Source organism: Protopterus annectens, chromosome 3.part1 (genome assembly GCF_019279795.1).
Source record: "Protopterus annectens isolate FY-2018-M chromosome 3.part1, PAN1.0, whole genome shotgun sequence".
NCBI classification, from domain to species: Eukaryota; Metazoa; Chordata; order Ceratodontiformes; family Protopteridae; genus Protopterus; species Protopterus annectens.
The window spans coordinates 1,030,474,695-1,030,492,500 of NC_056732.1; the positions used below are offsets into that span (position 1 = coordinate 1,030,474,695).

The following is a 17,806-nucleotide window of genomic DNA, read 5'->3' on the forward strand; positions in this document are numbered from 1 at the left end:
AATTATTGTACAAAACTGCTCCCCTCACAGACCTAATGAAGAAAAACAGGCTAGACAAGGTAGTGTGGACCTGATCCTGCAAAGCAAGCTTTCCAAAAGCTTAAAGGGGCTTTGGGAGAACCCCCTGTGTTAACCATCCCAAATCACAGCAAAGATTTGTTGTGCAGGTGGATGCTTTGAACCATGGGGTGGGGGCTGTGTTCAGCCAGGTTTCCTCAGAGGGAGAAGAGTACCCAGTGATATATCTCGTCCGTAGACTCCAACCTAAGGAGGAATGTTATGCAGCAGTAGAAAAAGAATGTTTAACCATAGTATGGACAATGCAGAAACTTCAACCTTATCTGTATGAAAGGAAATTCACTGTAATTACAGACCAAGGTCCCTTAACATGACCACATTGAGCAAGCTTGCAAAATGCCAACTTACTACAGTGGAGATTAGGGTTGCAAGCATATATGACAGTGCAGCAGCATAGTGTGGTTAGCAATGCCAACGCAGATGGGCTCTCAAGACAGGGTACGGGTAATGTATTCCCAGGCAGGCTTATTCCTCTCAAGCAATGTTTATCAAGTGGCACTTGAAAAACTAGCTTGAGTCTTCAAAGGAGGGAGAGATGTAATGATGGAAGGTACTGCCAGCCATGCTACAAGAAGTAGGGCAGTGGATGTGTGACATATGCCAAGCACAGCTAGTTAGAATTTTGTAAAGAATCATATGTCATTTGTATATCAAACACATCTGTATAAATGCTTCTGTTGGAAATGTATTTGCAAAGCTGCTTGTGTTAAAAATGCAACAGTGTACCCTGATGGAAAGCAAAAAAAATGCACATGCATTTAACTGTTTGAATGTATATATTGTAACAGAGGATACTGGAAGGCAAGAGGTTAATCATGTCCAGCCAACTTTAAAATACACGTGAAATTAAAATTAAATTACTTTATGGATTAAGCCATATGTTAGCTCTCAGTTCTGAATGGAGCCAGAGATGCAATGTCTGTGCTAGATAATAGTTTGTACCTCCTGTAGTAAGAGTGGAATGTCTTTATTGTTTTATGGCTTCTAGATGTTTTAATAAAGCTTAGCTAAAGGTCTAGTGTGTATTGTAGCACACAGGTGCTAAACTTTGGCAGCTTCTAGTGATGGGGATTGTGTGAGAAACAGTCAAATTACCATATGTGTGTGTGTGTGATGTCATTCTGTAAGCCAGAAATAATATTTAGATATGAGTAGGAGATTGCTCTTAGCATTCTGAGGTCTGTTCTTGGAACCTGACAAAAGAGGAAGACCACTCACCCACTTCATCTTGACTTGCTTTAGTAAGTGATCAGGGATAGTAATTCTCTAAATCAGTTAGGAAAACATAGTGAGAATAGCTGTGTTGTTTTTCTGTAACTGTGTGGGATAACGTATGGAAAAACAGACTCCAATGGCAGAGAGTTTTTCCTTCCTATTCACACCTGGCTAGTGCATCTCTGACTTTGGGTCCGAACAAGGATGAGCCATTAAAAGAGGCACTGACAAAAAATGACTTAAAGGGTTCCGCAAAATTACACAAGTGCATCCAGGAATGCATCCACCTAAAGAAATTCCCTGAAACTGCTGCCCTACTCACTCCATCAGCTGCATAGGAAATGAGCCTCATGGACAAGTTTACTACTGAATTTAAGGTGGAGAGCCGAGAGGACACAGACACCCAGCAGCTAATAAACCTTGTAAAGTATTTCCTAAGCTTCTTCAGGAGATCTCTCTGTAGCCTGGTGAAATGTGTAAGGTAATTCAGAGACATGAATGTAAAGGTTGTTGAAGAAAGCATACGCTTTCCATATCTGTCTACTGTCTGCAGCTCCTTATTCAGGGGATGGACAGAAGAGGATGTCTCTGGCCATTCCTTCTTGGTGGCCACCTTTCTTCAGGAAGGATTTATCTTTGGGGGATGTTATAAACTTATTTGGCCTCCAAAGGATGGGCTCCATGGAATCAGGAGACTCCCACACCTTACAACAGACCAAAACCATGAGTTCAGCCAAAGGCAGAGACACCCAAGTGGCAGAAGTGTTTGACCCAAAAGCCTTCAGGTATACAGACTCCTCATCAGAAGGGTTGATGGGCTTCCATCCTCCTCTCTGCTTAAGGATCTCCAGGATGTCTGCAGCGGAGACATCCTCAGAGGGTGACCGTGGGGACCCTTCTGAAATACCGAGGTCCATGTCAGATGTGATGGATTCATCCAGGGAGTCCAAATGCGTCATCTTGCCTAGTCTCTTCTGAGGGAACTTTTCAGAAGAGTATTCCGGAGAGGTTTCGGAAGAGAGAGGTTCACCCAATGGGGCAGCCTGAGGCTTAGGGTCTCCACGTCTGTGTGGAATCAGCTGTGCGGAGACAGACACCAGTGCCTTTGGGGAAGGAATAACTGGGTCTGAGAGTGGAGATGCCCCATGGTGACAGCACTCTCCTCATCACCTTGATTGCCCCCGCCCATGAACCAAGGAAGCTTCTGGTTCCGAAGAACTAGATGGTTCTGAAGCCGATGCAGGTGCAGAGCTCACCTGAGCTGAAGCCATAAGAGGCATGTTTGGATCCAAAAACTGTCCAGTCTGACTGTCCTCCCTGGACCCGACCGGAGACAGTCAGCTCCAAGACCCCTTGAGCTCAGCCGGCATCAAGGAAGTTGGAGCACAGGTCGGAGTCATAGATTCTGAAGCAGGTATTGGCACAGATGGTTCCACTACGATCAGCTCCACGCATTCTGGCTCTGAATGCCCCGAGGTGGGTCGGAGTCAACAGAGATGGGGTAGGTCCACTTGGTTCCGAAGCCTCGACAATAGTTTGGCCAGTGCCGGTGTACTCAAAAGTCTACACACCACACAATCCACATAGTCTTCTGATAAACTCCTGGAAGATCTGGAGAAGAGGACAGGGGATCTTGACTTCTACAATATTGGTGATCTCAAGTTCGGAGACACTGGATCCACAACAGGGGACCGACTCCAAGAGTGCAATACCAACAGCTCCAAAACAGTTCGAGCAGAGTTAGATGGTTTGCCAGGTCTGAAAGCCTTTCTCTCCGATGACATTTTGAAGACTTTTTGAGAAGGTCCAGATTGGTCTGATGATGACCAAGACCTTTTTGTTGATTTATCCGATTTAGGAGGGGAAGTTGTTAGCAGTCCTCTAAGTGTCAGCTTATTTCTCCTCTCAAGGAGAACCCTTGAACTGAAAGAGTGGCATATAGCGTGCGACTCTTGTAAATGTACTGCTCCATGGCAGCAAAAAAACAGTGTGTGTGTGTGTGTGTGTGTGTGTGTGTGTATATATATATATATATATATATATATATATGTTTACCTTTACATAAGCAACACACATTCGTGCGATTGCTCATATGAGCGAATTGTAACCAGGAAAATCAAAACCGAGACAGTTTCCAATGTTCAAAAATCAGCAAATTGAAAAGCAGATTAGCTGATTTTCGAACATAAATGCTGAATAAAAAATGTAACTACTTTAATACACTATCTCCGAGATTGCACCACAGTGAAGAAAAAGACCATTTTTCAATCCCCACTATAGTGCAATCCGCCCCAAAATGCCAAAACTGCAAAGAGTGAATGTCACTGCGCATTCGCTCATTGCACATTCAAACCTTTTTGCATTCGACGTTTGCAAACTTTGCAAACGTCCTTTCGAACATGTGTTGTTCGCCCGTGTGCAAAACGCACACATGAAGGTAAACCTCTATACACACACACATATATATATATATATATATATATATATATATATATATATATATATATATATATATATATCTCAAAACAGCAAAAAAAAAAAAAAACCCCACAGCAAAATTACAATGAAAAATTTAACTGGAAAGCTGAACCACACAACACACTGAAAGCAGTAGAAACACTGGCCCTCTAACTAAAATGGGTAGAGTAGCTCTCTAATTAAACTGAGCTAAACTCCTTCAAATAACACGGACCTATGATTGCTAAACTATAACCAAGACTAAGTCTAACAGCAATAATTCAGCAAAAGTATAGTAACAACACACAATAAAGGAGTTGGGATAGAGGTGAACTGTAGGCCTTAAACTAAAAACGATGGCCACAAAGATCAACGCAAAGTCGTAGACACAGTCTAAGCTGTCATCAGTCTAGCTAAAGTACTCTCACACAACTTTGGAAAAATACAAGCTAAACGGTTGAGAAAAGTGAAGAAAAAAATCAAACTTAGCCAGAGCCAACTAAGGAATGCTCGATCTGTTCAGCGGCAAATGAGATCTGGGGAATGCCACAGAGCATCATGGGATAGGGAGCAAGCCACAAGCTGGTTTGGAGACCTCGAGCTTTGAAAGTGGCCGAGTCGGAACAGAGAATGAGTTCCGAACCCACGAGTAAGAATGAAGGCAAGATAGAACAACATCACATCATTTCCTATGACATGAAACTCTAGTGTTTACTGTAAATAGATATTTAGTATATTCATTCTCTTATTAAATATATTTAAACTTCTCATTGTGGCTGGTCCTTTTAGAAAAATATTAAAGTTTTGAGAGTACTTGCATGTATTTATTTGGTGATAAATCTGGCCACTCCTGAAAGCCTTGCTGTTTGGTCAACATTACCAAATGCATTAATATTTAAGAGCCTTATTGTAACTGACTGGTGGCAGTGGATCTACCTTATAGTCTGGCCAAAGTTGGTAAAGCGGGTAATCTGTGCCAGCTTGTCCTAGGTGTGTGTGAAAATTAAATCTCAAAGAGCGTGTGTGTGTCAACTACTTGGAGCAGGGGCACAATGCATTGGTTTCACAGAGGGTGATGAACAAATCTGTGCCAAAGAACAGCCTTATTGGGGACTTGGGGAGAGACAGATACAAAGAAATCCAGACCTCAGGCTGAATGTGTTCCATGTGTGTGGGAAATTGTGCTTGATGCAGAGAGGTCTGTATCTGAAAATACTGCGTATCCATTTGTATTCCAAGTGAATGTCCCTCTTCAGTGCCAGTGGTGAGGATTCAGGCTCCTTGATTGATGGCCTAGAGTGGCGATGTTGCACATTCTATTAAGGAAAAGGCATTAAGGTAGAAATCAGTGATTGCAAAGTTACCCCCTTGAAAGAGTTGGTCCACAGCATAAACTTCTGGTGGCCACAATAATCTTCAAGCAGTGGTCATAGAAGGCTCTAAGGCCAGAGTTAAGGTTGAAGACTTGAAATATGACTGGAGAAAAAGCAGAGGAGTTAAAGAAATTACTCGAGTCTCTAACACCTCAGGAAGAGAAGGAAATAGGTCAAGTTGAAGAATGTCAGCTCCTCAAATCAGCATGTGTGAGAAAAGATATGACATCAAGTCAGGAATGGAAATGAAGTACAAAAGGAAAAGTGGTGGAATGCAGAAGTCCAGGAAATCAAAATAAAGGCATGCTGGAAAATGTGGGAGAAGTACAGAGACAAGGCTAAGAATGATTACTGGTTGGCTAACAAAGAGGCCAAGTGAGCAGCTGCAATAGAACAAGGCATCTGAGGCACTACCCGGAAAGTGACTCAGTAGATGGCACAAAAACTATTAGGCTGCAAAGCAAGGAAAGAAAGGTGAATATAGTAAGACACCCTACAGTAGGAATGCAAGCAACAACTTACTCATCAAGCCAGAGGACATCAAAGGCAGACTGAAAAGGTACTTTCAACAGCTTCTGAATGAAAACAATCCCACAGAACCTGTCTTGCTAGAGAGACTGCCTACGATAAAAGAGGAGCAGCCTACCCTAGTAGTACGAACAGTACTAACGAAAATGAAGTTGGGTAAAGTCAGCAGAGAAATGGCTCCTGAATGTACTCATGGCAGCATAGAGAGCAAGGTGTATCCCAGATGTCTGGGGAATAAGCATACTGGTGCCTCTGAATAAGAAATAAGAGAGACATTTACAACTGTGGGGTGTACAGAGGTATCAAAATCCTGTCACACTGCATGAATGCGCTGAAGAGCATGACAAACTAATACGCAGAGTAAAAGAAATTAAGATAGGAGATTATCAGTTTGGATTTAGTTCAGGATGTAGCACAACCTACCCAATGTTTGCAGTGAGACAGACAGTTCAGAAGAGAATACAAATGGGTATTCCTCGATTTGGAAAAAGCACATGACAAGATTCCAAGAAAGCTGACTTGGGCAGTCCTGCGATGGTTCAAAATCACAGACGTTGGCAAAATCACTGTAGTCTATATACAAGGACCCAATGACAAGTGTGAACAGTGCTCGGACTCTCAAGTAGCTCCTGGTGGGTCCCCATCAGGGTTCAGCTTTGAGCCCACAGCTGTTCATACTGGTGATGGTCTACATAAGCAAATAGGTAGTAGGGACAGATAGACAAAGTCATTATATTCAGACAATGTAGCATAACAGGCAGACTCTAAACAAGAACTTCAGCAAAGGCTAGGGAAAAGGAATTGTAAAACTGAAGGGACACAGAATGAAACAGAGTACAGATAAGGAAAACGTACTGAAATAAATTTATATTTTCAGATAAACCCTCCAAACAGCATCACAGATGGTGACATATTTACCAAAGAACAGGATGAAAAGAAAATCTTACCTTAATTTTTAGACTGGCAGCAATATTTCCAGCATTTTTTAAAGGCAGGACTTCTTTGGCAGTACAGCCCATTTTAGCACACAGATATACGGTCTGTAAAAAAAAAAATAAAAATAAAATACAATGTTGGCAACCTTCACACAAATTGAAAAATAAGTTATGTAAGAAATTCACTAAGATGCTGTCTGAACAAAAGAAGCAAACATTAATCCTTATCCTAGGAGTTATATCACCAAAGCAACAGTAAACTATACTAGGTTTTTTCAAGTAATATTTCTTCCTAGCACATCACCTACTGACTGAACTACCATAGTGGTTTAAACGCCATGACTACCTACACCCTTCATATACTCTCACGCATTCCGGTCTCAAGCTGCCCTATTTCTATGCTAAGGCTTGAGACTGTATAAAATAACACAATGTTCCAGAAAAAGATACTTTCCTATTTAAAGGGCAACAATGAGATTCTATTATTAGATGCTCAATTCCTCTGGTTTTTTCTTCCTATTTATTGTCCCTGCTATGAATAAACACAGCATTTAAAATATTTTAAATTGTTTATCTCCACTAGAACAGCACCTTACTGTACTGCGGTGGTTTCACTTTCAAAATATGTTTATCCCACGCTAGAAAAGTCTCCAATTCATTGATGTCAGCAAGGCCACTGAAAACAGGTAGTTTTTCTGGCCAAGTCCCTCTCCAAACTGACATCCCTGGCCTAAAACCCACCCATGCTGTGATGTCACAGCTCCCTGGTCCTTCCCTTACCCATACAGAAAGTAAAGGCTACAAGAAGGAAACAGTACATGAGTCAAGTCTCCTACTTTGAGCTGTCAATCACAGCAGTAACAGCTCAAATTACCCTTAGCACTTTGACAGCTAAATGTTAGGTGTGAAGGAGGATGGGAGAGGAGTCATAGTAGTACAATTCAGACTTCACAAAAAACCTGCAGTTTAGCCATTCTAAAAAGAAGCAGCAGTAAAATGCACTTTGAAAGTCTGTTCTGTGGCATTTGCACTGTTTGCGTTTTAAGTAGTCTTTGAATAGCATGAAATGTTACTTAAATCTGACTGAAAGACAGCAGTGTATGCATGTAAAATCAATGTAGTGACAGGAGCTTTAGGAAGAAAGAGGCCTGTGTGATGCAACGTTTTACAGATGAGCACTGCATTGTGGGATACCTAGAGGCAGACTAAACAATCAGAATTATTTCAAGATGCCAGAACCCATGTGGTCAGACTCATAAATTATGTATAAAATATTTAAACAAACCTGTAAATAGTCCCAGAGTGGTGTTAAAATGTAGGCAATACCAAATCATGACGAAATAAACATGTTTTTGAGTCCGTGGGTGCAGTTCTCCTTTAAAAGGAAACCACTGTACAAAATGGAGAATGCCCTAATAAAACAGCAATTTCTTGAATTAATTGTGAAAATCTTGTATAACCCACCTTAATCTGTGGTGGTTATTGAAAGCAAAAATTTACAACTTGGTAAGGATGCATAAAAACATAGCACAGCAAACTCTGAAAAAAATTATACTGGTTACTTCTGTTTGGACAGGTTGGTAGCCTTTAGAAAACACGTCTAATTTACGTTTGATGAAAGGTGTGTGTATGGGAGGTGAAGCTGAAAGGGAAAGTGCCCAATTCATACAGACCTGACACTCAAGCTGGATGGATTCTGCCGTTTCCACTGTAAATGAATTCCCTTTCCTAACAAAGGAATACAACACATTTTTTATCCACATTTGGAGTTCCTTTTTGAACATTTTCAGTCTCCCTCAAAACTGTGCAAAGGAAATGAATAAATGGTTATATTTACATTAGTATGTTGGTTATTACCAAAACAAAATGAACTGCCCAAGAACGTATGTGCTCTGTCCCCTCTTTCTATCATGTTAGGTGAAATAGAGGAAGATATTCGGTTATGACTTGAACAGCAGTAAGCCTAGGAGCAACTCTGGTCAATTTCAAATGAAAATCTTAAAGAAAAAATAGAACATCTTTCAAAGACAATGCTTGGAGTGTTGAGATTAACACTGCAGAGATTACTGTAAATACAAAAAGATTTCAAAATGCAGCTGTTTGGGACTGAGTATTGCAGCTAGCTCAAGTGGAAAACAAGTAAGCTGTTCCACATTAAAATTCAGGTACAACAAATATACTTTAAAAGAAGCTTTAAGGGGCATGCACCAAAGAAATGTATCTCTGCTTTTTCCAGATTTCAACTCAAATTTAAATGTGGAACGGTTGCAATGTCAAAGGAGGGTATGGCTCCCATCCTAACCCCAAATTCTACAGCATAATGGCTTGGCAGAGTGACTGTATAACTTCTTCCAGCCACTAAATGTGGCAATTTCAGTATAGTACTGATAGCTATGCATCAGTCCTCTGTTCCCCTTTGGAGACATTACCTACAGTTCAGTTCCATCCTTTTGAAAGGATGGCAGGAGGAAGATCTACAATCAAGGACTCCTTCTTTTTAAACAAGTCTTGGAAGTCCTTCAAGGAAAGGGATAGGTAGATGGGTTGTTCCTGTTACCCTTGAGAACCTGAAGTTTACAAGGAGCAAACATTTTGATGCATAGGTACCCAGCAGAACCCCAGCTCGTTACAAACTAAAAACAATCTTCCACTTGCACAGTCTCTCCAAACACAGAGAACGCTTTCTGTGCTATTTCTCTAATGCTTCCACTCCAGTTTCCTAATTGCAACACTTTTATCTATGTGGTCAGAATGAACTGAAACCACTCCTTTAGTTACTACAGAAAAGCATAAAGCCAAGGGTAGAGATGAGAGACTAAAATATGACAATAAAAATCACTATTCCTTACATGGAAGGTGGATTCATATAACTGTGACTATCAAAGATCATAAATATTTTCTTACGATATCAACTAATGTTACAATAGGACCCATGTTGGTGGATCAACAGAAATGTGTATATTTTCATTCCAACATTTTTTCTTGGAAGTTCCCAAGCACAGCAATATATACATCCTACCCCAGCTCACACTGCGATACTGTATGCCACACAAAACCAGCCCCTCAACTAGTAAACCACTGAGAGCGCACACTTTCAGCAAATAAAGGTAAAAACATGCAAGTCCTTACCATGTCAGTTCAGCTAAGAGGACTCTCCTTAATGAGTCCTTTGTTGGCATCTCTTTTCCATCAAATGGAATCTAATTTTTTTTCATCAACATTAGATATAGGATAGTCACTCCCAGACAACACATGCCACAACACACTAGCATGCTCAACACACCAGAATGCTTCATATTCAGAGAATGCCAATTTCAAGCAACTGCCTTAAACCAAGAAAACACAGATGTGACTCCGGATTATTAAACAAAAGATAAGGAATATATACTTACCCAACTCACAAGGAATTCCAAATGCAGATGACAGTGAAATAGCTACTCATCGACAGAGGAGAGCAACAGGATATTCCTTTACCATCAAAGAGGGTCTAACATTGTAACCTCTGTTTGACAAGTCCTTAACTGGTCTGAATCTCAACAGATACAGTCAGGGAAAAAGGAGCTACAGAATTAAAGCCAAAGTTCAGGTAGCTGAGTCCTAGAAAACATGTATCCTATATTTGGCTTCATTCTCAAAGTCAAGATCAAGATAATAATGCTCGACAGAAGCATGCACTAAGGACTACATAGCTGTAACTCAAATGTCCACAGCAGGCATTCCTAAAGCAAGCATTGCAGACAGACAATCCGCTGTTGGAGTGGTATTTGACCTTAGCATCTGCCAACAGATAACTTGCCATCTGATAAGAAATGACAATACAGATGTCAATTCACCTGAATTATATTTTACTATTCATTCAGGTGTGAAGGGCCCTCTCATTCTGTGTCCACTGCCATGAAGAAAAAAGTGATGGGACTTCATTCAGAAAAACTTGCAAAACCACCTTTGGGAGAAAGCAAAGGATCATCATGAAGGACATGTTATTCTTTTGAAACCTAGACATGATTACTTGCATATGACTGACTAAAGCTCTGAGGTCAGAGACATGGAGGTCATGGCCACCAGAAAGAACATTGTCCAAGAAACAAACTTCAGTCCCAGCCCAGTAGCCTGAAGCAGTGAAAAGGCAAGCTTGTCAACTATGATGATAAAGTCCCACGAAGGGTAGAGATTCTCAACTGAAGATGAAAATGGGGGACTCCTTTAAGAAATTGCTTGATCAGCTGGTACTGCGTCACAATACTATCCTCCACAAGATTAATGTAGAAACAGATGAGACATCCTTCCTGTCCACAGAATAACCAATATCCAATTTTAAAATGTGCTGAAGATGTATTAGTATCAGTATCAGAATCACTGGAAGACTAACTTACCTAGGTGGTACAGGGTAGCACTTCATCCAAAATGAGGACGGGCTCCAAAGGGAAGCATAGGCATGCCGAATGGATGGCTTCCTCTTATCCACAGTCAACTCAAAAACCCCAGATGGGATAGCTAGTGGAATGAGGCAGACATCAGATAACCTCAACCTCCAGTGGAAAGAATCGGGAACAAAGCCCACCTGAAAATCAGAACATTTGGTTAAAAATTAGGGACATTTAATTGCATAAATTATGCAAATTCATGGTTGAGTTAGAGTTACAAAGCAAGGAAACGGTATTTCGGGGATTGCTAAGTCATCCGCAGTGAAACAGTCAGCCCACAACATAAACCGCTGGTTGCCACAATCAACTGCAAGCAGTGGTCAGAGAAAACTCCCAAGGTTGAGAGAGAGACTAGCCTGAAGACATGGCAGTTATTTGGAGAGAAAGCACATCAGTTTAATGAAATACTCAGGGTTCTAACATCACAGGAAGAGGAGAAAATGGATGAAACTGAAGAAAGGTAGTGGCTCAAAATAGCATGCATGAAGACTACAGAACAGATATGTGGCTGAGCCAGGAATGGAAATAAGGTATATAAGGAAAGCTGGTGGTGGAATTCAATAGTCAAATAAGTCATCAAAAGAAAGGAGCACAACAGGAAAAAGTGGGAAAGAAGACAGACTAGGCAAAGGATGAATACTGGTTGGGTAACAAGAGGCTAAGATCAATTGTAATAGCCAAGAACACGGCATCAGAGGCATTCTACCAACTATTGAAAGGTGACTCAGCAGATGTCACAAAAACTATAAGATTGCAAGGCAAAGACAAAAGAGAAATGAGATAGATGCCTTTCATAAGGGATGCCAGCAACAACCTGGTCACCAGTCCACATGATATCAAGGGTATATGAAAGGCATACTTCCAGCAGCTTCTGAATGAAGAAAACCATACAGAAGTTATACTGCCCCAGACAAAGCCAATGTTAAAAAAGGCAAAGTCCGCCCCAGAAGAACAGCAGCACTATGGAAAATGAAGTAAGGGAAAGCAAAAGGCTTAGATGAGGTCACAGCAGATATGATCAAGATGATGATGCCAGGTAAGGAAGAAATGGCTCCTCAAGCTAGACATAGCTGTATGGAGAGAGAGAGGCATATCCCCGATAACTATATGGGAGATAAGCAGTTTGGATTTAGATCTGGATGCAGCACAACTGACCCAATGTATGCACTGAAGCAGATAGTTGAGAAGAAGCATGGAATAAGGTGAGTGTCAAACTGGGCATTTCTAGACTTGGGAAAACATATGACAAGGTTGTAAGAAAGCTGATTTGGGTAGTTCTGTCATGGCCAAGTCCCAGAAACGCTGGTAGAATTAGTGCACACTATGTAAAAGGACCTAATGACAACTACAAACCGTGTTTGGACTCAGAGGGGTTCCCAGTGGGAGTGGTTGTGCATCAGGGTTCAAGCAGAGTCTACTGCTGTTCATAATGATGGACTACATTAGCAAACATGTCAGGAGGGACAGTTCAACAAAGATGCTGTATGTAGACAATGTGGCATTACAGGCAGACTCTGAACAAGAACTTTAACAATAGGGAAATGGAATGCAAACAGTACAGATAAGACAGGTGTAATGGCAAAATGGGGAAAATTGGATGATGAAAACGGGGATGGCAGGGAAAAGAGTGGAACAGGTTAACAGCTTCAAATACCTAGGTGGGGTGGTTGAGTAGGAGTAAAGTCTAAATTGAGAAGGTCAAAACTAGAATCAGAGGGGCTACAGCCAACTGGCACAGTGTCTACGGTAGTGTGTGACAATGCCAAAGAAACGGAAAAATAAGGTGTACAATACAGTGGTGCAAACAGTACTACTATATGGCACAGAAACCCACGGCAGAGAGAAAGCTAGAGGTGATGGACATGAAGTGCCCAAGTCAAGGGGTACTATGCATACTGTGGGTCACCAAGAAATAAAGACAGAGCAAAAACACAAGTAGAACCAACTGCAGAGAAGGTTAAAGAATAGATTGCAGTGGGTCGATGGCTTTGTAGGATACGCATTCTGAATTTTGGGATTACTACATATTTGTTTCGTTTTGACAGGTTAAGAGTGGGTATCCAGTTACTCTCCTTTTTAGACAAATATAATTGAATACAATCCTGTGTTCTTCTCCCCTACTGGCACATTTACTATGGCTCCCTATCCTAGCAGGTCATTTAGCAAGGTCAGAATTAAATCTGTTTTCTCCCTTAGAACAGAAGGGAGACCTACAATGCTAAGCCTCCTTAAGACCTGCAGTTTGTCCCAAAACATTTAAGACCATCTAAAAACAGACCAAAATGCTTCCACTCTGTAAATGGGTGGAGGGGATGAATTTTAGTTTAAGGGTAAGGAGTGTTAGGGTAGAATTTTTTGGAGAGAAGGGGCAGTTTAAGTGAGTCATAGCAGTTTCTTTGCAAGAGGAGGTAGGGCATCACTCCCTTGAGGGCCACTAAGCTTAAAGAATTGTTTGCCATATTGTCTTGTATCTTGGTTCCTTCATTTTCTGAGGTTTGCCTTTTTTCTAATTCTGACAAAAAGGTCATGATTTTGAAGGGATTCAGGGTATTACTAGTTACTCTAATATTTACACTCTCTGGATAACTAGCAAAGTAGTAGCTTAGAGAATGTAAGAGAAAGTCAACCAGAAAACAATAAGTTCTGGCTGAGAAAAACTTTGCAAATTTTTAGCAAAAAGCAGTTCAAATTTCAGCTTTAGTACTTGAGATGGCTTTCAACAATGTAGAAGTAAATAAAGCACATCAATCAGATGTTTTTAAAAATAAGTGAAACACTGCATGGATATATTAAATAAACAAAAAGCTGGAAAATAGATGCTTTCAGTAACTATTCAGATAAGCTGATAAAACTTCAGAAAGGAGAGGATGTAATGAAGAAAAGATTGACAGAACACAAGGCTTCTCAAATAATTTCAAAAAATATTGAAGTTAGAAGCTAGAATATGCAAAGAAAAACGGATACCCTGATATATCAAAAAGTAGAAAGAACAGATTGCATTAATTCTGTGAAAGCACAAGCAAGTCATGTGATGGTGTTTGCCAGCAGGATTTAAGTGAGATGGCACATGTGTATATGCCAAATCTGACCATCAGAAGGCAGCCAAGATCTAAATAAACAAAGACAGCTAGATGTTCCTTACCAAACTATGAAAAGAGGTAAAAGTATTAAAAAAACTGGGGGCACCAGATTGTGGACAAGTATTCACTGTACACGTAAAAGAGAAGAAAGTTGATCCCTGCAATTAGGGGATGTTGAGAGGCCTGCATGAGACCCACCTGACTTCAGAATAATTTTTCCAGGAGGATCAAAGATTCAGGATGCAGAAAAGGCTATGTAAGAAAAAAAGTTTAGCCAATAAATAGTTCTGGGAATTGTCACAGGTGCAAAATAGATACTTGGACAAAAATTAGAGTACTGAATTATATAAAGTGTAGAGTGGAAATAACGTTACAAGACATGGATCTGGACAGATATGAATGTGCGACTGAGAAAAAATATTTCACAACAGACATTCAGTGGAGCATTAGGGACAAAGGAAAAGGGGAGTAATAATGATTGTGAGGAACTCCCAACACTGACAGAAGAGGGAAAGGACATTAATGATATATTTGTGGTAGTAAGGGGTTATTGGCAGGAATTATGCTGGCATGCATTCATATTTTACCTAAAACTATTATGGAGCTTTGGAGAATTTTAGGAGGCATACGTTTGGAGCATGGATTTACAGGGACCAAAACCTGATCTACAATAGTGAGGATGCATCAGGGGGACCTAGGAGTGCAAATAAAAGACGGTAGATTCCTTAAGAAGCAGAAGCTTATTTGGTATGGAAGATGTGAATTTACTAGCAGAAATTCAGACAAAAATTTCCACATTACTCCTTATATAAAAACTGGAGTAGACTGGACAGAAATTATATTTCAGAGGAGCTTGCATACTAAACTGAAAGCTCTGAAACCCATCCAGTAACTGTATCAGATCACTCACTAATAAAAACTGATACAAATATGAAGGGTAATGATATAAATTAGACACTATTGCTTTTCCACTTATTTAAAACAAAAGAATTTACGAAATGGGTTAGTGGATATGAATAGACAATATTAGGGAATATAACAGTTACTTCAGAAAAAAATAGCTAATAAGTGGAATAAAACAAAATGGAGTTTAACACGGTAGAAATAAGGAGATGGGAAAGTAGTAAATGAATAGTTCAGAAACAAGTAGTTATGCACTCACCATAACGTTCGATGTACGTAGTCCATCTCAGCTCACATTCTTACCCGTGGGTTCGGAGCTGAATGTCGGTTCCGACTCGGCCATACTTTTTAGCTCAAAGTCTTTCTATTGGTTGGGCTAAGATGGTATCCCATGCTGCACTGCTCTCTATCCCCAGATCTAGTTTGCAGCGAGCACCAGCACTCATTCTCCATGCATAACACCACCTAAAGGAAAGGAAAAACAAACCAAGAATGAAGGGAACTCTGAAACCAGGCCTAACCTCCAGATTCTCCAGGATGGGGGAAGGAGGGGGGGTAAGTAAGAATGTGAGGCAAGATGGACTACATACATCGAACGTTATGGTGAGTACATAACTTCTTGATGTTATGTAGTCCAATCTTGCCTACATTCTTACCCGTGGGACAGCGTCCCCAGCACCTAAATCCTGGGAGGCTCAGTGGAAAATACTCCTGAGCACTGTGGAACCAAAGGAAGACCTGCCCCTAGATACCACATTTAACTTGTAATGAGTAACAAAGGTGTGAGGAGATGCCCAAGTAGCAGCAGCACAAATATCATCCATAGACAATCTGACCTGAAAAGCTATAGATATAGATACAGACCAGGTAGAGTGAGCTTTCACCAGGAACGGTAAATCTCTTTCACCTGAAGTATAAATGAAAGAAATACAACTGGAAATCCACCTGGACTACGTGACTTTGTTAACAGGAGACCCAATTCTGTCTTCTGAAAATGAAACAAACAACTGATCAGATTTTCTGAGGTCTTTCGTTCTGTGCAAATAAAAACGTAATTGTCTGTGCACATCCAATTGATGAAATTTGAATTATGCCTTGTTTGAAAACTGAAGAAAAAACACTGGCAATTCAATACATTGGTTAAGGTTACTAACTGACGCTACTTTGGGAAGAAAGGAGGGATTCAGTCTGAGAGAAACCCTGTCCTTATGAAAAATCAAATAAGGGGGTTAGATTAATAAAGCTTGAAGCTCCAAAACACGTCTGGCTGACGTGATGGCTACCAAAAAGACAGTCTTCCAAGTTAAGAATTTTAAATCACAAGTGGCTGCAGGCTCAAACGGGGGGTGAAGTAAGACCCTGTAGAACAAAGTTTAAGTCCCAAGGCATAACAGGTTCCGAGACTGGAGGACGAAGCAACAAAGTGCCCTTCAGGAAAGCCTTACAGAGTTCTATGTGCCATTAGGCTAGGTTCATCTGCGACATGAAAGGTAGAAATCGCCGCCAACTGGACTTCAATGGTTGCGGCCGCTGAACCCTAGCTAAAAAGCATAGACAGGAACTCCAATACAAACGAAATTGGAGCTGTGTAAGGGTCAATCTTTTTGGCATGTGCCCAGATTGAAAACGTCTTCCATTTGCTGTAATAAATCTTCCTGGTCGAAGGCTTATGAGAGGAAGATAGAATATGAACCACCTCCGGCGAAAATTGATGAAGCCTAACTAATGATGGAAGTGGAGTAGCCAAGCTGTCAACCAGAGGGTCCGAAGAGAGCGATGGAGCTGCCCTGACATGTGAGTCAGTAAGTCTGGTTGTCGGTCCAGAATCCAAGGAGCGTCCATAAGATAGGGATGGAGAAAGGGGAACCAAATTTGACAAGGCCAGTGTGGGGCAATCAGAATCATTTTGCTTCCCAAGAATTGTGCTTTCTGAATAACTTTTGACAGCAAGGGAACCGGAGGGAAGGCATATAGTAGACCGGAGAGCCAATCGTGGACTAGAGCATCCTTGGGTGACTCCCCCTGAGGGGGGATAAGGGTGAAGTAGCTGCTGCATTTGGCATTGAGGGGGCTAGCAAAAAGGTCGTAGCAAGGCTAACCCCACCTGCGGAAGATCTGCTCCGCAACTTGACAGTTCAGGGACCACTCATGAGGCATCAGAATAGCTCTGCTTAGCCTGTCTGCGATCACATTGGACTTCCCCAGAATGTGCGTTGCTACCAGAAAACAATGGGAAGATGCTGCCCACTGCCACACTCGCATGGCCTCTCTGCAAAGGGGATATGACTTGGTTCCTCCCTGTTTGTTCAGATACCACATCACTGACATATTGTCTGAGTGGATTGCAATAGTCCCGAGAGGAAGAAAACTCTGAAGTGCTTGCAACGCTAGTAGCACAGCTCTCATCTCCAGGACATAGATATGCAGATGCATCTCGTGCGCTTGCCACGTGCCTTGGACTGTCCTGCCTAGATAATGCCCCCCCCACCCCATCTGGGAGGCATCCGTGGTCACCGTGGCAACTGGGGCAAAGGAACGAAGGGCTTTTCCGCATTGAGGTTGTCGGTCTGAAGCCACCAACTAAGATCCTGTTTGCACCTGTCTGTGAGTAGAATAGGGTGAGAAAGTGGAAGACATTGAAGAGACCACTGGGCGAAGAGTAGCCACTGAAGGAGCCTCATATGTAACCTTGCCAGAGGGACTAACAATCGTAGCAGCCATTGTCCCCAACAATTGGAGGACCCATCTTGCCTTCACTCTTCTCAGGGGGAGCAAGGCGTAAACCTGTTGTTGTAGGACTCTGATTCTTTCCT

At 41.4% G+C, this 17,806-nt stretch overlaps 1 protein-coding gene across 1 annotated transcript in view; it reads right to left on the reverse strand.

Annotated features, from left to right (window-relative positions):
• The window catches only part of LOC122797744, a 1,403,591-nt gene that overhangs the window by 1,166,519 nt on the left and 219,266 nt on the right, over positions 1-17,806 (reverse strand). The window contains exon 7 of the mRNA XM_044066269.1: positions 6,599-6,691. Coding sequence (XP_043922204.1) covers positions 6,599-6,691 — 93 coding nt within the window. The remainder of the gene's footprint in view (positions 1-6,598; positions 6,692-17,806) is intronic.